This window comes from Lolium perenne, chromosome 3 (assembly GCF_019359855.2).
Source record: "Lolium perenne isolate Kyuss_39 chromosome 3, Kyuss_2.0, whole genome shotgun sequence".
Classification (NCBI taxonomy): domain Eukaryota; kingdom Viridiplantae; phylum Streptophyta; class Magnoliopsida; order Poales; family Poaceae; genus Lolium; species Lolium perenne.
The window spans coordinates 243,677,797-243,699,559 of NC_067246.2; the positions used below are offsets into that span (position 1 = coordinate 243,677,797).

Below are 21,763 nucleotides of genomic sequence, written 5' to 3' on the forward strand. Positions count from 1 at the left end.
CGTCGAAGTCCTCCCACTCCAAGCTGACACATGGTTCGCTTCTCGCTGAGATCCTCGCGGCCGCACAGAGACAGAGCTCGCAGGCGACCAAGCGGCGGCGCCACTCCGCCTGCGCCCGCCGCCCCCATGGAGTCCTCGTCCTCGCCGCCGCCGCCGCCTCCCACGGGAGGAGACCCGTCGGAGGAAGGCGCGGCCCCTGAGCCTGAGCTGCCCCGGCTCACCGTGACGCAGGTGGAGCAGATGAAGGTGGAGGGGCGGATAGCCGACATCTACCGCGTCCTCTTCGAAGCCCCGCCCAGCACCAAGTCCGTCATGTAAGGAACCCTCGGTACTACTTCTCTTCAGTTACTGGCCCGCTATTCGCACGCAGTGTCTGACTGGGAGTGGAGGGTTTGGGTGCGAGAGATGGGCTCGGTTAGACCTGAGATCAGATAGTTTTGCTTGGCTTCTGCTAGGAATTGGAAGCTCAACAAGATAATCCACCTATTTAGCAGACGAAAGTGAGGGATTGCCTGGGTGTGGTACCAACATTTTTGCTCATAGATGCTTACCGCTACCAATTAGGTATTGTAGAAGCGCCCCTTTTGACCTTCAGAAGCACTGACTTGAGATATGATGTTCTCCACCTGCTTATTATACCGAGATACTATAATCGTGGTTTCCTTCTGCTGCAGGCTAGAGCTGTGGCGCGACACGCACGCCGAGTATCTCACGCACGGGCTGAGGCATCTCTCACCTAGCTTCCATGTGCTCGATGCCAAGTAATGCTTGAACTAACTTGCATGCCATCCCTGGTCTGCATTTCGCTGATATCTTCCTTCTGGCTGTTCCAGTCGACCTTGGTTGTGCTACTGGATGGTTCATGGACTTGCGTTGCTGGACGAAACGCTTGATGATGACCTTGAGAATGATATTGTGGACTTCTTATCTCGATGCCAGGTCTGTTGATCTGCTGCGATATAATTGTCTGATATGTTGGCACGGTTTGCTGTTTTATTTTCTTAAATCCTTACGCTTAAAGATATGTATGTCGATAACTTCACAAGCAGACTGATTTTCACACTTCCGCTCTCCTTTGCTGACATGACAACAAGGTTGAATGTCCAAAAAGATTAGCTCAACTTCTTAAGAGGGCAGGGCTACATGAATAGATCTCTCAATCCACGTGGAGTTTTGCTTACACATACTAAAAACTAAAAACAAGATACAGAGACAATAGATCCTGGTTGTACATAACAGTACATCTTTATTTAAATCCAATAAACTCAGTTGACTATGTTGCTTTCATAGAAGGATGGTACAGGAAAATATGCTTTAATTTATTTTGTGCTACTTGGTTACTTAATGTTTCCCTTGAAAGTTTTTAAATCAATATGAATTTGTTTATTTTTACTGAAAAAAGTAATAAATTAAACATAACTATGAAGGTACCCATTTGCACATGTAGTGATTTCTGAATATTTCATTGCCATTTGGTCTCTTATGCTGGCTTTGTAATTATAATTGCTCCAGGACAAACAGGGTGGATATGGTGGTGGACCTGGGCAGGTTTGCTCTAATCTCAAATTTATTTTAAGTTCCGCACATTTAGCTTCGGTAGTAGCTTTTGGTTGGTGGTTAATCTTTTGCATTTATTCTTGAGCTGCAATTTGAGGCAACCATGGAACTTGGAACAGGTCATGTGAATGCTACATGCTAGGGTGTAGAGGGGCTGGACCTTTTTTTTAGAATTGAGGAGCCCAAGATTATATGTTTTTGCCAAACGGCAGCCAAGACTCACACCCGAAACCTGAAACCAACACCCACAAGCATCCAGCAACTAGAAACTAGTCGCTACTCCCGTACAAAATTCACAGTCATAACTAAATCAACAACATCCATAGAACTCCTTTTATTACAACCATCAACCCAGCAAACTGGAACAGCTTTCCAAACCCATACACCACTTCACCTTAGTTAGCAACTGCGCCGCAATGATTTGATGCTGACGCACGTTTGGTTTCTGCAATAGAGCCCAATGAGCGAACCAGTACGAAATCTTATGAGCAGCACTACCAGGATCTAAAATTTTAACTCTGTCAAAAACTACATCATTATGTGTTTTCCAGATTGCCCAAATGAGAGCAGATACTCTCGCAGGTACTACTGTCCTAATTTTACCAGGAAAATTCCAAATCCATCATCCTATATCATCAAAACCATCAGGATTACTAGATAAACAAAAAGTACATTTGATAACACCCCATAGATATCTAGCCATGGCACATTTGAAAAAAAGGTGAACTAAAGTCTCATGACATTCACAGAAACTACATTTAGTTTCCTTCCCCTTCACAGAAAGTAGATAAACCATCAGGATTACTAGATAAACAAAAAGTACATTTGATGTAGGAATTTGTGGTTTGCAATATTTTTTATGGTTTACTACATTGTCATACTCCTGGAATTAAAGCCTCAATGTGGAAGTATTCATGGAAATAACATGGAATATTTGATGTGAAATTATACTTAAGGAAGCCGGTACGGCTATATTGGAACACAGTGTATATGAATATAGTGGAATTATACCCGGGAACAGTATAGAGTGGAATGCCAGGTTGTACGTAGGATTGGCTCTATGGATTGTTAAAGCCTGCGAATTTGTCCTTACCCTCTAGCCTCAATATGCATTGTCAGCGGCACCACCGGTAAGGCAGAGGAATAGAGGGTACGCCGAATAGCTCCTAACCCTAATTTCTTACATTTGATAACACCCCATAGATATCTAGCCATGGCACATTTGAAAAAAAAGGCGATCTAAAGTCTCATGACATTTGCAGAAACTACATTTAGTTTCCTTCCCCTTCCAACCTCTACTATGGATAAGCACATCTTTAGGGCCTGTTTGATTCAAAGGATTTTGAAAGCATAGGAATAGGAAAAGTGCAGGAACTGTATGTCATGCCATGTGAAATCCTACAGGAATGAAAAATGCAGGAATCAGTTGCAAGAATTGTTTGATTGCACCACAGGAAAAACGCAGGAAATTTCAGTAGAGATTGAGTGCATGTGCCAGTTGTCATAGACACATAGGAAATTTTCCAAGAGGTCTAACCTCTTGTTAGAAATCCTATGGGATTGTAGTGTAGGAATCCATAGGAATTTTGGAGGTTCAATCCTTTGAATCAAATGACCTCAATAGGAAAAATTCATGTGGGTAAGAATCCTACAAAACTCCTTTAGAAATATTTTGAATCAAACAAGCCCTATCAGAATACTCTTATGATCAGCTAACCTCTAAAACACTTTAATTTTCAAAGGAATTCTAACAAACCATAATTTCCTATGAGGCCACTTTATTTGAGTTATCTAACAAACCATAATTTCCTATGAGGCGCCTGACCTGACATTTGCATTAATTTTTTGCTTCGAAATGAGTGCTTAGACTATTCTTGGCTACTTGTCATGTTCACACAAATGTACAATATAACTTGACCAATCATTTTAGCATGAGAAAACTTGGGAGATCTGTTCCATATGTAGTTGTTTTCTTTCACCAACCTTTTGAAAATTCAGAGATAGCATTTATCTTTTTGTTATTTAATCTACTGGTTTTTAATTCATGCTAGCATACTCATTCAGATGATAATGTCTACTGGCTAATTTTAAACTAAATCCGTTTGCTTGCTTTTTCTTTGGTAGTTACCTCATCTCGCGACATCGTATGCTGCTGTAAATACACTTGTAACCATAGGGAGTGAAAAAGCACTATCATCTATAAAAAGGTAACTCTATGTCTGCTCCTCGAGAAAGATGTGATTTACATCTGTATCATTTTTTGCTAACAGTTCCATGTTGTTAATCAGGGACAATCTGTACAAGTTTATGCTTCAAATGAAGGACAAATCAGGTGCTTTCAGGTGTGCATTTTCTCGATAGTATAGGGCAAGGAAAAGTCTCTTTCCATACCAAGTCCTTCCACCTAATGTCTATTTCTCCATTGAATATCCTTCAACCAGAATGCATGATGGCGGTGAAATTGATGTCCGGGCTTGTTATACTGCAATATCAGTGAGTTTCTTGCAGCTCTTAACATTTTTGTTGCCGTTCTCTAATATTTCGTTTGTTGAGATAAGGTTGCCAGCCTCGTGAACATTCTTGATGCTGACCTGGCAAAAGGTGTTGGAAACTACATAGCAAGGTTTGGTTTGGTTGACGTGATTGTCAATTTTGTAACTGCAAAGCACCCGTCTGGTTGGTTCAGGTCTACTTTTTCTATAGAATGATTGATTAATTCATAAACTGTACGCCCCCAGTTGTCAAACTTATGAAGGTGGGATTGCGGGGGAACCTTATGCTGAAGCTCATGGTGGGTACGTTTCTAAGGATGATCTCTGATAATTTTCTGGATGTACCTGTTCAGAACTTTAAATAAAAGTTGCTTTGATAAGGTACACTTTTTGCGGGCTGGCTGCAATGGTCTTGCTTAATGAAGTGGAGAAACTCGATTTGCCTAGCTTGATTGTAAGTCAGCCCTATTACTTTATTCAGTGTTCCTTCTGTTATGGTATATGTTGTGCTACTTTTATTGCCCTATTGCCTAGCTTTTTTCATTTCATGGCACCATTATATCAATGAATTATTTAGTTTTTTTTTTCAATTAGCTGAACTTGTCCTTTGGTGTTAAGTTATTGTAGGAAATAGAAAAGGCCACTTCTCAACCCTCAACTAACTCAAAAACTGTCCAAGTTGCAACCTCTAGCGACCTAAACCGCCCACTTTATAACATCGGATGGTTCATAACTGTTTTTTACTGGCGAGGATGCCATGTGTTCACCACATCACTACCATGTCATCGGATAGATCAGTAGATGAGAGAGAGAACAAAGTGAAAACATGGGGACATATGGCACATGACCAGTAGTGAGAGCAGTATGGTTTAGCTGAAACCTTACCCATCTAATCAACATGAACTAGTTTGTTTGATGGCATGTCACTGGCATGATATCGACGTTAGCCGAAACCACTTGTGAAAACCAGCCAAGGTTGTACGGAGGCCAGTTTCATTTTCATGGTTACAACTCAGACAGTTTTAGAGTTCAAAGTTGAATAGTTGACTTTTGTGGTAGTTCAGAGTTGGAAGTGGACTTTTGCAGAAGTTCCAGGTTGAAAAGTGGACCTTTTCCTAAGAAATATAATAATATATCATATATCATATATGAAGTCTTTTCAGCCACGTACTACCTCCGTTTCGATGAATAAGGCACATGCGTATTCCGGGACAAACTTTGACAGAAAAAATTGAGCAACAAAATCTTGATTATATCTTCGGATTCGTATTGAAAAACACTTTCTAATGATGTTAATTTTATCTCAGAATCTTTATATATTTGGAGTAATTTTTGGTCAAAGAAAAGTACACAAAATGAGGGCACCTTATTCATTGGAATGGAGGAAGTATGTAATTTGTTGTTAGAACACCATGGTTTTAAAGGCGTTAAGGCGTCTTAGAGCGGAGGGGGGGGGGGGGGGGTGCTCTGACGCCTAGGCGGGCGCTTTGGACGCCTAGGCGCCTAAAGCGGCCGTTTTTCCAAGGGGGAGCGCCAGGACGCCTTCAAAACTATGCACAGCACTGTTTGTTGCAACACTAACGAAGGCCTCTCCCCATTTAGGACTGGGTGGCATTTCGTCAAGGAGTGGAATGCGGATTCCAAGGACGGACAAATAAATTGGTTGATGGTTGCTACTCCTTTTGGCAGGTAAATACCGCTACTTTTCCTTAACCACATGTTCTGTTCCATATATGACAGATGTCTGGTTGGTTGTTCAGGGAGCTGCTATTGCTTTAGCACAAAAGCTGATGACAATTGTTGATAAACAATCTAAACCATCATATTCCAGCAAATCATCTTCAGTAGGTGATGCTTGTGGGACCAGCTCATCTGGGCTGGCTTCAGAAAAATCTTCTAGCTGTGAGTATTTATGCTCAATATTTTCTTATGGAAGATTAACTTGTGGGGCTAGAGTGCTTTTCTTTATCAAATCATATTTATGTTTCAAATATCTGGTGAATAAATTGTCGACTAATATTCCTTGTCATGTGTACATTAATTACCATGCTTATATATCTTGTTTGGTGCGCTTTTCATCTGTTAAGTGAAAAATTGAAGGGAGCTGGTGTGTTTTTCTCTTTTGGAATTCGAATTCTGATGAGCTGGGGCTTGGCAATTCAGTATAGTATGATTAGTGTTGTTCTCAAGTTTTGTAGTTTTTAGTCCTTCAGGGTCATAACTAACGTGTATAACTGCACTAGTGTCTTCTGGTCTCCTTGCCGACCTTTGACACAATTTGCTAACTTCAATACAAATTTCTAGTACATCATAACCTACATTACATCTGAGTACGTATGATTTATAAGGTGTTGGGTCTGATCTTGAGTTATGTTACCTTTTTTTTTTTATTTTGTTCTGAAACAGTGGATTATGCGAAGTTTGGATTTGATTTCGTAAAGCAGAGCAATCAAACTGGCCCCTTGTTCCATAACATTGCCCTGCAGCAATACATCCTGCTTTGCACACAGGTGAAAAAACAGCTTATTTCTTTCATAGATGGATATCTTGAGTTGCTCTTTTCAACACTTAAAATTTCCAAACATTCATTTTTTGGCGAGCTATAATTCTCTAGATGTGAAATTTCATATCGTAATTGAAAGTACACCTACTGTTGTAACACAGGTGCTGGAAGGTGGATTGAGGGATAAACCTGGAAAGAACAGAGATCACTACCACTCATGCTACTGCCTCAGTGGACTCTCCGTCAGCCAGTACAGCGCAATGAACGATTCCGACTCATGCCCCTTGCCTCAGCACATGCTTGGCCCATACTCGAACTTGCTAGAGCCGATTCATCCACTCTACAATGTTGTACTAGACAAATACGATGAGGCACATGATTTCTTCCAGGAGAATGACCAAATGTAGACCTTTACAGTTACAGATAGCTAGGACAGTATGGTATTTCTCTTGTTTGCACACGAGCAATTTTTTGCAATGTGCCCGTTTGTTGTATCCTAGCAGAGTAGCTGGTTTTTAATGTTTGAATTGCGCACATTACATGTATATGACTGCATCAGTTTGAGAGGCTGAGCTCTTGCTTATGGTAACCACGTCTCTGGATGTTGTCACTCAGGGATTTTCAAAGATGATGTTTGGTCTTTTTTGTCCTTTGATTGATTTGTTTGGTTTGCGTAGACGAAGCCCACGGATAGTTGAAGTCGCAAGAAGCAAATTCGCTGAGCCCGGCCGAAGCTGCAAACATAGGTCAAATACTCCATGCGGCGCCTAAATATTTGTCGCGGGATGATCAAATGTATAGGTACATTCAACCTGTGAGAAGTATTTAGGGAAAATTCAAATTAAAGGATCGGACGAAAGCTACGGATATTCTCATGGCGCGACTGCACTAGTGCATAATGCATGTATCAACCGGATACGTACAAACTCTACGTCACCATACTGCACTGGACAGTGTTCATCACAGATGCGAAGCAAAAAAATTAGCACACCTACTAGTAGTAACGACTAATACTAGAGACGTGGAATGATTAAGCAGATGGCATGGCACCCTAGCTAGTAGACGCCGTCGTAGAGCCTCCGGCCGACCTCGAAGGACATGAAGGCGTCGGCACAGGCGTACTGCAGCTGCTCCAGCGTCAGCCGCTGCGCGTCCCAGGCGCTGACCTGCACGTGGTGCGGCTTCTCCGGCCACACGCCCATCACCTGCCACACGACGCCCTGCAGCCCGGCCCTCCGCAGCGCCGGCTTCCCCAGCACGTCGGCGGCGAAGTAGCGCAGGTCCACCGTGTTGGCCACCTCCAGCCCGTAGTGGGCGCTGAGCTTCTGCGCGTCGGCGCCGACCCCGACGCCGACGAAGGTGAGGCGCTCGTCGGCGAAGAAGTCGAACAGCGAGTCCGGGACGTAGTCGGCGCGGAGGATCTGGAAGACGAGGCAGCGGCGGCCGACGCAGATCTGCAGCAGCGCGACGGGGCCCGGCGCGGCGCCGCGGGACTGGGCGGGGCGCCACTCGACGTCGAGGCCCACGACGAGCGTGTCGAGGCGGCGGCGGTGGATGCGGTAGATCAGGTCCAGCCACCCGGTGACGACGTCGCCGGAGGACGTCAGGGTGGTGTAGACGCGGTCCTCGCCGAACGCCACGATGTAGTGGCCGTTGCCGAAGTCCTTGACGATTCTAGTCGACATCTTCGATCGTCTTCGAACTTGTCGTTTATTTATTTATTTGAAACTCGAACTTGTCTGGTTTGGTCAGACCCAGAAATTCAGATTGTCGAGCAGGCTTCAGGTGGTCTCCGTATATATGCTTGCGAAACGACGGTGCGTTTGTTTTGGCGAAACGACGGTTTGTTTTGGCGGTAAGATGGACGGCCCAGATTACGTGTTGGCAGAACCTACGGCTTACGTTATGTTGAGATGCAACCGTCATAGCTCATAGGGCAGTCCTATATGGCATCGGTCGGCGACGTATTTTTGGCAAAGAAACAACGTGTGGCGGTGTGGGTTGATGGAAGAGGATATAGATCGTGGCTCTTTTTTTCCAAAATAATACGTTTTTTATTCAATTTCAGAAATAATACGAAAATCTGAGAACTTTTAAAAATAATACACCCGCAAGACCGACAGTACTTGTCAGCGCAGGTGAAGCCGAAAGCCTGGTCGACCATGCTCAATCCAGTCAAAGCAGACGTGGACTGGGACAACACCGATAGAACCATGTCGGAGTGGGTGTAGCCGACAAGGCTTGTTGGCTTGGGCGGTGCCGACCAAAACTGTTCGGCTTGGGCACGACCGAGCCCGCATGAGCACAATAGTGTGTACGTGGTTAGGCCGAGAATTGTAACCATTTCTCGTCCTACCACTTTCTCCCGCCAGCAGTTCCGTTATTTTCCCCCGCCAGCAATTTCCTCCACTTTCTCCCGCCACCAATTCTCGTTGTATATATATCCTTCTATAAACCAGGCATCGATTTGTTTTGATGTACTAGTACTAAGAATCCTCCTCTTCCTCGTGCCAATTCTTTGCCACCACGAGTATGCCTTTGCTTGGACCAAACTTTTAGGCCGAAGAAGATGAAGGATGCAAGTTTACCCTAGGTGGTGAGAGCATAGTGGTCTTGGTGCAGCCATCTTGCCAAGGTGAATGGGGTGGAGGATTTTTCTAACTGGCTAGACATGAAGTTTTTCATTTGCGCCAACTATAACCATAATCAACCCTGAAACCCAAATCAGTCCCGTCGTCCACGAGGTCTCCAATATATTAAAAATGAATGATGAATAGGCATTTTTTTTGTCATTGTTATTCTTTTATAAACATTTTTATTTGTGTTGCAGTCTCCTCAACCCCTATGCAAGTGGTAACATTGCATTGACATAGAGCAACCATCCTAGGCTAACGACCAGAAAATCAAGAGTACAATCAAGCCAGTTGCTCGTCGCCACCAAAGTACAAGCTAACTTAGTACAGAGGTGTGCCGAATTGTTGCAGACCTAGAAACATGCTAAATAACAAAGTAAGAAAAACTTAGAGTTAGCTCTCATATTTCTTGTGCTCCCTTCGTCCCACCAAAAATATCTCAACTTTGTTAAAATTTGGATGTATTAGAATCGACAGTCCCATAGTTTAGCCATGATCATCACATCGCGTACTGCCAAGATCTCAGCAACGAGAGGATCGGTAATCTCCAGGGGTGGAGCTTCCCTTAGGGCAATATAGGGCAACTGTCCTAACTTAATTTTTGGATAAAAACTACATCTATTCACATATGTTCTTATGTGTATACAATGTTTACTATTTTCTGTTAAGTAAATCGGACTTTTTAATCCTATGAAAACTCGGATTTATATGTTTAAGGCAAACGAAAGCTTTAGAAAAAGGACACAACTGTCTTGATTTATTTTATTTGATAGCATCTTCCCAAAGCCTTTTGGCATCTTAAAGAACTGGTCCATGAGGGATAAATTTTGAGAAAATCTGAATTTCAATGCAATGAGAGGCTACTTCCTGATTAGTCCCGTATCAATGCCATCCTTACATATCAAAGTGTAATTAAAAAACGTGTGCACTTTTACAACTACTAACATGTTAGTCTCAATAAATATAATAGAACTTATCAAATATCATGAATAATAATATTAAAAACATTAAAATAGATATATATATGTTTCGTACGAGTGTGCTACATAGAACGAGATATATTAAAAAGTCTTGATTTTCCGAAATTAAGAAAGATTTTCAAAAAGAAGCTATAGCTTTTTTACTGTTCATAGGTTGTACTTCTATTTAAAGATGTTGCTATATTACTTTGGGTTTGTAAATAATATACCAATTTCAATAAACAACGTTTACCTTGAGTGATGCAATCAAATCTTTTTTTTGGAATAACATATATATTAAGCCAGCAAGCCGCCTCATTAAAAAGCATCATTAGAAACTTTTCAGTAAACTGGTAAGAAAAAAAGTACGTCTAAAACTTGCTGCTTCAACCAAAGTACGGTTACATCGTTTATAAGCCTACCAAGAATAAAATCAGGGGTTCATCGACCCAATTTTTGCAATCAAATCGTAGGCTTATAAATGATGTAACCGTACTTTGATTGAAGCAGCAAGTTTCAGACGCACTTTTTTCCTCCTTCATATTTATCTTTTCTATTTTTGCCAATAAATGATGAGCTACAAAAGGATTCATTTTTTTTCGTGTCACAGCTGATTACTCCTTTTTTTTTCTTTTTAAAGAGTGGCATTCTATGTCCAATATCTCGATCGAAGTATGGAGGTCAAAATAAATAGAACAAGTTTCAGACGCACTTTTTTCCTTACCAGTTTACTGAAAGGTTAACAATTGACAAAACTGACTTACATAATACAAATGTAGGGGAGGGGGCATGCCCCCTCCCACCCTCCCCTTCCATACTCCCCATGGTTCACGTTAAACAATAATGTATGCCTATGATTTTTCCCTACCAAATTTTTAGAACGTCCCCGCCACCGGTAATCCCTATGTAGGGTTTACTCCATGCTCTCAAGTAGGCAATGTGCGAGCGAGCCGCAGCCCCTACTCCACCTTTTCAAGCATCCATCGGTAGCCCTTCACCAGTGTTGTTTTTAACCACATCGTCATAAGCGGGCGGTGACCGTGACCATTTCTTCGGAATTTCCAAGATTTGCAGAGCTTCCTTGGCCACTTTTAGAGAGTGGACCAGATCATAGACCACCTTATCACGTGTCCAAGTGTTTCTCGGGCTCCATATGGAGTATGGCGATATGCCGAAGGGGAGCAAGTTGTTGAAGCTTTCGTTCGGCTTCTAGCGGCCGGCAGTTTGAGCTGAAGATGAGCAGTGCAGATCTAGCGGTCTACCCACAAAATAAGCTCGCGGTTCGTGTTCCTGCTCGGATTTGTTCTGATAGCAGAGTTCTTGCTCTTCTTCTTGGTCGGCATGGTGACAGAAGGAAGAAGGCAAGAGTTGTTGCTGAAGGAGGATTCGGGCGGCTTTGGGGCTTTTCTCGTGCGGAACACATGGTGAGCACCATCGTCGACGTGATCCTTGGCCAGTATGGTGGCCCATCTTCAACCACCACTTCAGAGGCATGCTTTCGAATCCTTCGACGAAGCTCGACACCTCTAGGGAGCCAAGTGGTGCGTCCCAGAACCCTAGAAGTGGTCGGCGGCTTGATTGCTCCGCCAGAATAGAGATTTCGAGCAAGCTTCTCTTCGATCTCGATGACAACACCTGGAGGTCACCAGCGACTGGTGGCGAAGCTTCCATTGTACTTGATTGCTTTTTTCCTTTTCTTGTCAGGGGGTTTTATGTAAGAGTGGAGGCCCTATCCTCAAATATTAGGTTCTTTAGTGCGAGTGTTGTAAAGGGTCTCTATGTAATATGTACTGCCCCGTGTTGGAATGAAGCTCCTCTAAGGTCTTCTAGACCCCTTCTTTGTTCAAAAAAAAACTAGGCATTCATCTTCGGCTCTAATTTTCTGCAATGTACCACCATCTCTAGTATACTCAAAACTCAATGTATGAGTCAATGATTTTGCAAAGATCTAAATTCATATGTATTTTATATGTTTGTGGTGATACTGAAATTGTGGAATGCCGCTCTATGTGCGTGGTGCCCTATTTTGCATCATCTGAAAATTTGCATGTGCCCTAATTTACATCATCTAGAACCGGTGCCCTACATACCAAGCCCTAAAACTGTTTTCATGTGTCATATTTTACATCGTCAGTTGGAGATGCTCTAAATGCCTAATTACCAGGAAACGACATCATGACCCAAAAAAGGGAGGCAGTAACCAGTGAGCGGCCAGTCCCCACAAATGGCGTTAATTCAAATCCCAACAGTTTCCCAATATGGCATTTGACTCAATTCCCAATTGTAGGACACCGATCCTCAGTGGTAAACAGGCGGATGTGGATTCCTCATTCAGAGGCCAGTGGGTGCATGTAAACGCGATTGACAGCAAAGTATTTTAAGATAGGATCTGCCGCAAACAGCATTTGGGAACAGCTAAGGGAAGTTAACAGCAACCTTTGTGCTAGATTTCCATGTCAAAGTAACTCGCTGACCACTAGTCTTAGTTTCCAGACACGACACATCGGCCTACGGTAATTTGGTAAACCATCACCATCACAATGAACACCTAGGGACCAAAGAATTCTTCAGGAACGTGAAACTTCAGACCGATATCCTATAATAGAAAAATAACAGAACTTCAGAAATGAGGAAGCAAAAAAAAAAATATAGCCAATTAAAGCTTCACCAGTTAATATTAGTGATGAAGTAGCATAGCGAACAAAAAAAATTGATGGAACAAATAATATAGGGTAGAGACAAAGTTGCCCACATAAGCACATAAACCTGATGGGTCGAATTTCATATAGCCCAGTTTTCTGTGGACAAGATTAAATTATTTAACATAACTAAATTATTGCAGATGGAACCAGCATCCTCCAAACTAAAATGAAGTTCAACTATGGCCAATTTCATTGGTGATTGGCAAAATGGCTACCAAAATGGGTATCTGAGATTTTCTTGTATCACTCTGACATGCTGCCAAGCTAGCAAGTAGGGTCTTGAAACCATGCAAGGAGAATACCGCATGAGGCAATGAAAATGGTAATCAAACTAGAACAGGTATCATCCCTAAAGGAAAGGCACTTCTAAAACCTACTTCAATCTGCACCTGTTACCAGAGCCATGCCCAGCAAATTGCAAGCGCACGGAATTCGTTATGATCATTATGAAAGGACGTTTAAATAGTTGATTCACATAGACTCATCAAATTCCAGAGTAAAACCTTCACAACTCGGATTAGAGATATCCAACTTACAAGTTCTCCTAACACACAAGATGGGCTGACTTATAATCAGGGATTCTAAGGCTAGCTTTCCAGACTCTGAAAGCAACAATCATGTTCAATCTGATGGTTCTGTTAGAAGCTTTAAGATCTGTATCCTACCTAACCATTAACTATTGTCAGTTTTCGTAAAAGCATCTCCTTAATTGGTTGCATAGCTAGGCTGGGTTGATGCTACTTGCTAAACTGTCCAGGAATCAGTTGAAAAGTAAACTCGTGAGAGTAACTTCCAAACGGATACCACAAATTTAAATGCTGCTGTATATGGTGTGGTCACTTATCAGATTCTAAAGAAATATATATCTGTAACCAGGTCGTTGGTATTTCTATAAATGACAAGTGAAACTGTAAGGGGCATTTTGAGTTGCTGAATGTTTTAATCGAATAAAGAAATGCTAGTGCACTGTAGCTCAAGGGCTAGATGCTTGCCATACCTTAGCAAATTTTATATCTGCGTCGCTATGATCGTTCTCTCTCCCAGCAGCATCACCAACATAGAAAGATCTGAAAAATCACAGCAAATCTCAGAAGGGGAGCCTGTGGTATGAAAAAAACCTAAGGTGGAAAGGTAAGGTATGAGTTCATCCATCAACACACTGAACTGACCCAAAAACTTAAGCTATAAGGGCGCGGTGGGCAATATTAGTTTAGTATTGCATAACAGCACAACTAATGTTTAAGTTTGATCAACCCTGATATCAGATATGCTGTGGGTCCCTTATTCTTTGTTTGGATCTAGCCTGCGCTATTATGGGAACTCAATGTGCCAATCAATCGCCCAAATATAGGATAGGTTGTCAATCTTACACATATAACTACAGTAGCTTCATATATATCACAAGACAGTCTTGTGAGTGCTCTTGACAGACATATAACCAAGTCAGCAACAGGGGCATTAGTAAGAAGCAATGGTCCTGAATGAATGCATTCCTTAAAGCAGAGGCGTTCAAATATTCCAAAACAAACAAAGAAATGAAGCACGTGTATTTGTGCAAGTGTGCATGTCACCTGCTTTCCCACCAAACCACACATGCACAGATATAATAAGACTATTAAAAAAGAGTTAAGCTTAAGCCCATTATGAAACTAATCAATTTGAAATGGTTAAAAAAAACGTCCGGAATAGAATGATTACTGATCCATGTCGATGGCAATTCCTGAATTGAAATGCTCTGCCATCAACCACCACATTCCCGAATTTGGTTTGCGAAATCGATCGTCTGGTGTGCCTTTTCCTTTCCCTACACCACATGCAATGAAAACCTGTAGGAAAACACAAGCCACGTGTTTCTGACTATTAACTTACTGACTAGTACAAGAAATAACTAGGTGATTTTAAGTAAGCAAGATGTGGTGTTCCCAATGTCATGAACTACAGTAGCAGACTGGGAAAAAATCTAGGTGATCAGGTAATAGACTAACAATAGCTAAATATCATTTCAATTACGAGACAAACAAAATGCTAAAGTTCTTCTATTATTATGAATACTCAGAGGATCGATCAGAAACTCAACAGATACTCATAAACACAAATATTAGAGAAAAGAAGATAGGTTCGCAAAATACCTGAATAGGGACTTTAACACACTCAATAAAATTATCAAGACGTCCAACTTTTGAGTCAACAGCTTGCTGCCGCTTATTCTTCCAGCGGTCAATGTTTGACTCGTTGGTGAATATGACCTGACAGCACCATACAACATGATTTTGTATAAACAAACTATGCGTATACTTATCTTGAAACAAAGTGCACAGATCCAAGAGAAGAGTAGGTGATGGGAACAAAACAAGAACATAACTAACCAACTTGTAACCATCGTTGTACAGGCTTTGCAACTTGCTAGGAATGGATTTATGCTGTAAAGACCACTTGTCTGCACCAGTGCTGCATTTGCAGTAGGTCAAAGTTATCTACTCTCATTCAAATCAGAAACTGTATTTGTAAAATAACATAATCTCAGGAGAGCAATATCGCACAAAAGATCACCTAAAGATTATACTCAAGACCATCAAAAGGCCAATCATAATTTTTTTCACAACACAACTCTAATTGATCTAGATACCAAATATTTTTCTTCGGAGATGGTTAACTGAAACAATTGATACTGCTTGGGTCAAGGACACCAAGGCAGAAGGATGGTGAATGATGAAAGGTTGTGAACTTGTGATTTCCTAGCTTTCAAGACTCATTAAGATTAGCATATCAAAGTCTACAGGTTCTAACTAATATATGGTATCGAGCACCCTAAGTACAGCCAACGGCATGCATGCATGAATTAAACCTTTTTAATTAATTCTCCATATTAGAACAATAACAATAAGCCATTTGGATTTCACAGACATCATGTTTCGCTTCGCTTCCAGTTATAACAGGATGTGGGACATGATAGCCCACGGTTTACATATAATTTGCATTATATAACTACCCAACCAGAGCAACATTGCCCATAGTATTCAACTTTAGTGCAAATCTTTCCTTTAGCAAGTCAACTAAAATGTGTCCTCTTTATAAATCGATGAATAATGTATACAGTACTCACAGAAGAAGCATATCAAACACTTGCATCAACTAATATTGCTTAACATATTTAAAAGAAGGGAATTATATTATATAATGTAATACATCTTCACTGAAGTTTTGGCAAGGCACCCATCGAAATCGAAAGCAGCAATCTTAGCTGAAGCACGAAGGCCATCATCCTGAACATTAGAAGTGCAAAAGATTACTTCCTGACAATTATACATGACGTTGTATTACCAAAAGTACTGGAATGTTTTAGAGTATTGAAGTATATAGAATAATTCTCGAGGGTTGTTACTCTTTCTGCTCAACAGACCTGCTCACGGAAAATAACTGTCTCAAAAGCTTTCCAGTGAGCAGGAAGGGTGGCATCCTGCATCAAAGACAAGAACATGTGCATAGTAATTCAGTACAATAAAATGCTTATCAACAGCCCAAGAGAGAAATACCGCAGTGAGAATTGCTAGGAACTAAAAAACCTTGTATTCTTTCTTGACATGAGAAGCTGAAAAGGGTATTACTGTACCAACCCCTTTGTTTCCTGGGGACGACTGTTATGAGAAACAAAACAAGCATTATAAATCAAATATATAAGCATGCAGTTGAGCTCTAAGATGGAAGTTAAGAAAAGAAAAAAGGAGGTGGATACAGTACTAAGAGTTACTCCATAGTTCTCTCAACATTTTAGCACTTCATAACCTTGGTTACATATTTGATTCAGCGAAGGGTAGGATTTTTTTTTTTTTGGGGGGGGGAATGTATAAGATACAAAAGCATGTACTAGTCATTCCTCTGGCTTATTCATACAGTTTATCAAATGCTCATAAGGAAGGTTCAAGCGAAACATAGAACTATAAATTTCAAACAACTACATATTATGATTGACAGGTACAGGGATTTGAAAGTATGCGAGACAATTTATCTCTATACATGGTGTATCAAATTAAGCATTCCAAACTAAATATGGATGGAACAAAAACCACCCAAAAACCCTATACATGGTGAATCAAATTAACATTCAGGAGTAACAATAACCATCAGATAAGAAACGACATGTCGCACCAACCAAAGAAGATCATAAGTTCATCAATTATTGATGTGCAGCAATATCAATCAGCTAAAGTACCACTTTGTTTAAACTTAGCTCTATGAGTGGCAAAACTGTTAACCTCCTGATTCTGCACATCCAGCAAATCCAAAATTTTCAAACAATTGCAATTAATTAAAATCCAAACTTCTTAAGCATCAAGGGTAGGGTTGCAAGCGGCGTGCCCGCAAAGTCCCGCAAACAGCAAAATTAGAGCAAACCTGCTTACAGATTGGGGGAGATTTAGAGGAGAGCTAGTACAATTTGTTGTCCCGCAACCTGCCAAAATTTTGGCAACCTATAACATATTGGCTATTGTTTGGTTGATATCCAAAATTTTGGTTGCCAATGAAAAGTTACCCACCTACCTCATGTTTCCCTCACAGTTCTTGCCAGAAATTTTGGCCAACACTAGGCCAAGGAATCCTTAGCCGATTATTTGGCTAGCCAACGGTTGGCAAAAATTGGTAGGGCATGAGATGGAATGAACAAAACATACCCCAAAACCCTCAGAATTCGCTACTGTAACTTTGGGAACGATAAAATATGTGTGCCTTTTCTGCCACCTCCACTTCAGGTAAAGATATACAGGATTTTGTTTTCTCTGGACTTGGCACTTCCAGTGGACCGACTGCAGCCTGGTCTCTCTTATTATTCTGAAATTGAGTAAATTTTATGAACTTGCATACACTTCTACAAAACTATTGCAAAATTTGGTATTTATACCGTCAATATGAATGTATCTAGACACATTTTAGTTCTAGATACACCCATATTAGCGACAAGTAACATGAATCGGAGGGAGTAGTCAGAATTTCAGCAGAGTTTAACCCCAAAGGACAAAAAAAGAACGAATAAAATACGAATGTAACAAAAACCACCCAAAAACCCTATACATGGTGAATCAAACTAACATTCGCCATTCGGAACTAAAAATAACCTTCAGATAACAAATGAGAAGTCACCAATTATTAATGTGCAGAAATATCAAGCAGCTACAATACCACTTTGTTTAAAATAGCTCTATGAGTGGCCAAACTGTTAACCTCCTGAATCTAAAATTTTCAAACAACTGCAATTAATTAAAACCCAAACTTCTTAAGAATCAAAGCCCTCAAAGTTTTCTACAGTAAATATTGGGCACGAGAAAATACACTTGCCTTTTCTGCCACCTCCACTTCAGGCTTTGCTTTGTTTGGACTTGGCACTTCCAGTGGACTGACAGCAGCCTGGTCTCTCTTATTATTCTGAAAATGAGTAATTTTATGGACTTACACATGCTTCTATAAAACTGTTGAAAATTGGAATTTAGTAGTCAGAAGTACTCAGCATACGGTAGCAAAAACACCACCTAGCAGAATAGGCATTTCAATAAGTGGGGGAATGTGTTACCTTCTCTAGTTCCTGCAACTCCAGGCGATCGTCATCCTGAAGGCCCTCAAAAAGTCTGGAGTTTAGCCCCCAAAAGGAAACACGGAACAACACTAAATATGAATGAAATGAAGCCTCACAGAGCCCAAACCTTAATGGAGTCAAACCCCTTGAGCATCTCAACAGGACCGAGCGGGTGCGACGAGGTAGGGAAGCAGGCGACGTGGTACCACTTGGTGCTATCCCAGCCACGGGGATCGTGGGCTGCGACACCGAGGCGAAGTGCGCCCTTCACGATGCTTACGTTGCAGCCCTTGCAGGTGGAACGGGCAGACTTGGCGTATTCAACAGAGACGGTTCCCTTCTCTGCCACCACCGATTCAGGCGAAGATAGATCTGCCTTTGCTTTCTTCGCACTTGGCTCTTCCGATGGACCTAGTTCAGTCCCATCGCTCTTGTTGTTCTGAAAATAGTGGATTTCTCAATTTCATGGAACTGTACATATCTTTTACCGAACAAAAGTAATGTACAATTTATCCGGGAAACAACTACATTTTATGATGGACAGGTACAGGGATTTGAAAGTATGCGAGACACTTTATCTCTACACATGGTGTATCAAATTAAGCATTCCAAACTAAATATGAATGGAACAAAAACCACCCAAACAACTGCAATTAATTAAAACCCAAACCTCTTCAGAATCAAAGCCCTCAAAGTTTTCTACGGTAAATATTGTGCAAGAGAAAATACACTTGCCTTTTCTGCCACCTCCACTTCAGGATTTGCTTTGCTTGGACTTGGCCCTTCCAGTGGACCGACTGCAGCCTGGTCTCTCTTATTATTCTGAAAATGAGTACATTTTATGGACTTGCACATACTTGTACAGAATATTGCAAAATTTGGAATTCAGAAATCAGAAACATTCAGCTTACGGTAGCACCGTAGCAGAAACACCACCTAGCAGAATAGGGATCTCAATAAGTGGGGAATGTGTTACCTTCTCTAGCTCCTGCAACTCCACGCGATCCTCATCCTGAAGGCCCACACAAAGTCTGGAGTTTAGCACCCAAAGGAAAACACGGAACAACAACACATACGAACGAAATGAAGCCTCGCAGAGCCCAAACCTTAATGGAGTCGAACCCGCTGAGCATCTCAACAGGACCCAGCGGGTGCGACGAGGCGGGGAAGCAGGCGACGTGGTACCACTTGGTGCTGTCCCAGCCACGGGGGTCGTGGGCTGCGACGCCGAGGCGAACTGCGCCCTTTGCGATGCTTACGTTGCAGCCCTTGCAGGTGGAACGGGCAGACTTGGCGTATTCAACAGAGACAGTTCCCTTATCTGCCACTGCCGCTTCGGGCGAAGATGGATCTGCCTTGGCTTTCTTCGCGCTCGGCTCTTCCGATGGACCGAGTTCGGTCCCGTCACTCTCGTTGTTCTGAAAACGGTGGGTTTCTCAGTTTCGTGGAACTGTACACATCTTTTTACCGAGCAAAAGTGATGTACAATTTATCGGGGAAACAAGATATATCCGGTATCCATTTGCTCATCGTAAAATTTATCGTTTCTACTGAAAGCTACCCAAACGCTGAACCGACCTTACAATCGAGCAAACAACATCATTCGACATTACTCAAAATTGGCAGATAGTAGTAGGCAGAGATATTCAGCACACTGCTAGCAGGAACGGCACCAATGGAACATGCATTTCAACAGATGAGGAATGGGTTACCTTGGCAAGCGCTCGCAGCTCGTCACGCTCGCTCTCCTGCACACCGCCCAAAAACCCGGAGTTTATTAGCCACAAAGGACAAACCAACAGACTGAAACAACAGAAGATAACGAAATAACGAATGGAACAACAACAAAAACCCCCAAACCTTAATCCAAAGGAAGCCCGGGAGCTTGTCGAGGGGGCCGAGCGGGTGGGAGGAGGCGGGGAAGCAGGCGACGTGGTACCACTTGGTGGTGTCGTAGCCGGCGCGGGGGTCGCGGGCGTGGGCGCCGAGGCGGAGCGCGCCCTTGGCGATGGCGGCGCTGCAGCCCTTGCAGGCGGAGCGGGCGGACTTGGCGTACTCGACGGTGACGGCCGCCCTGGGGGCGAGCTCCGCCGGCGGCGAGGCGGACATTGCGGCGCGGGCGGCGCGGACGGCGGCGGGGAGGAAGCGGAGGCTGGGGTTTCGGGAGAAGAGGGAGGCCAGGAGCATGCGAGGGAAGGTGGGGAATGGGGATGAGGACGGGGCGGTGGGGTGGTGGCTAGGGTTTTGTGCGGTGCGGTCGGTCGGCGCTGGAATCACGGCGTGGGGCGGCGGCGAGGGCGGGCGGGAAGAAAGAGGAAGGTGGCCGGTGAGGACGTGGTCTCCGCTGACACCTGCTGCCGTCGCGGGGTCGGTTGCGGCGGTTCCTATTTGCCCCTCGTTGCGGCTACAGCTGGGCATGGGCAGCCCGGCCCGAAAACCCCGAGTCGAGCCAGGTTGGGCTTGCAGGTTGGACCGTGTTCGGGTCTCATTTCGGACCTCAAACATCGGGCCAGGTTAGGTTCGGGCTTGCAGAAAACGTGATTTAAGCCTAATTTAGGCCGGGTTTGTTGGGCCAGGCCGAGCTTTTCCCTGTTTGGGCCCGATTTGTAAGCTCGAAGATCGGGCCGTGCCGGGCTAGGATCTGGAAATTTAGGTTCGAGCTTTTTCGGGCCTGACCCAAAACCAGCCCGGCCCGAAGAATGCCCAGGTGTAGTTGCGGCCACCCCTATTTCTGTTCGGAGAACGTATCTTGTGAAATGACCAAATTCATGGGCCAGCTGAATCGATCTGTTATGGGCCACTGAATTTGTAAAAAATGGGCAGGATGCAGCTTAGACCTGGACTGGTTTCAGCCAAATTCACTCATTTTGAGGTGTATACATACACCTAAAAAATGTGGATGTACATAGGTAAAGATCTATATAGATACATTTATCTATAGATACATCCGAATCTAGAAAAAAGTTGAGCAGTTTTTAAGATGAAGGGAGTAGATTTTTTTAAGTTAAAATTGCTCTCAATACTCTCCAAAACATTTCAATCCACTTGGGTGAAGATTAACCGAACAAGGCCTAAGAAAGAGTCAGAACCCATTAGCCCAAAAAACGTCTTCAACCCGGTCACCAATGGACAAGGCAAAAATGCAAGTGGTTTGGCACACTCGAAGGAAGGCCATTCATGAGAATAATTTTCAGAGCGAACATCCCCTCTCGATAGACATTTGTGAAAAAATTCGTCCGGGATTTTTCAGTATGGGTGGAAAACCCTACAAACCGAGTTCCAAAATCATCACCTCGGCAGATCTCCCTTCCGCAGATTGTGTGAAGATCAATGTTGTTGCGGCAGTGGAAT

General features: G+C 42.8%; 3 protein-coding genes across 5 annotated transcripts; 1 reads left to right on the forward strand and 2 right to left on the reverse strand.

The window, feature by feature from the left end:
• The first annotated feature begins 15 nt into the window (after positions 1-15).
• Positions 16-7,178, forward strand: LOC127343768 (protein farnesyltransferase subunit beta). The gene is made up of 14 exons (XM_051369956.2): positions 16-314; positions 675-761; positions 834-939; positions 1,513-1,548; positions 3,682-3,764; positions 3,846-3,899; positions 3,999-4,050; positions 4,116-4,180; positions 4,296-4,352; positions 4,431-4,503; positions 5,652-5,738; positions 5,810-5,951; positions 6,456-6,559; positions 6,714-7,178. Exons 1-14 carry the CDS (start codon positions 31-33, stop codon positions 6,957-6,959), a joined length of 1,476 nt encoding a protein of 491 aa, XP_051225916.1. The 5' UTR covers positions 16-30; the 3' UTR covers positions 6,960-7,178.
• A 418-nt stretch (positions 7,179-7,596) lies between these two features.
• LOC127338595 (3'-5' exonuclease-like) lies at positions 7,597-8,292 on the reverse strand. The gene has a single exon (XM_051364646.2). The coding sequence runs from the start codon at positions 8,235-8,237 to the stop codon at positions 7,608-7,610; it is 630 nt and encodes a 209-aa protein (XP_051220606.1). The 5' UTR covers positions 8,238-8,292; the 3' UTR covers positions 7,597-7,607.
• A 4,133-nt stretch (positions 8,293-12,425) lies between these two features.
• Positions 12,426-20,834, reverse strand: LOC127343766 (polynucleotide 3'-phosphatase ZDP). Of its 3 annotated transcripts, XM_051369946.2 has the most exons (17): positions 20,273-20,834; positions 20,125-20,160; positions 19,519-19,830; positions 19,389-19,424; positions 19,148-19,234; positions 18,540-18,851; positions 18,410-18,445; positions 18,178-18,264; positions 17,572-17,673; positions 16,410-16,481; positions 16,247-16,303; positions 16,033-16,109; positions 15,213-15,294; positions 14,976-15,092; positions 14,545-14,672; positions 13,844-13,913; positions 12,426-12,740 (listed from the first exon to the last, which is right to left on the reverse strand). In XM_051369946.2, the coding sequence occupies exons 1-17, from the start codon at positions 20,828-20,830 to the stop codon at positions 12,693-12,695; spliced, it is 2,217 nt and encodes a 738-aa protein (XP_051225906.1). In that variant the 5' UTR covers positions 20,831-20,834; the 3' UTR covers positions 12,426-12,692. The 3 variants fall into 3 exon arrangements, with proteins under 3 accessions (XP_051225906.1, XP_051225909.1, XP_051225913.1); XM_051369949.2 differs by lacking the exon at positions 17,572-17,673; XM_051369953.2 differs by lacking the exons at positions 17,572-17,673; positions 18,178-18,264; positions 18,410-18,445; positions 18,540-18,851.
• Between the last annotated feature and the right edge of the window lie 929 nt (positions 20,835-21,763).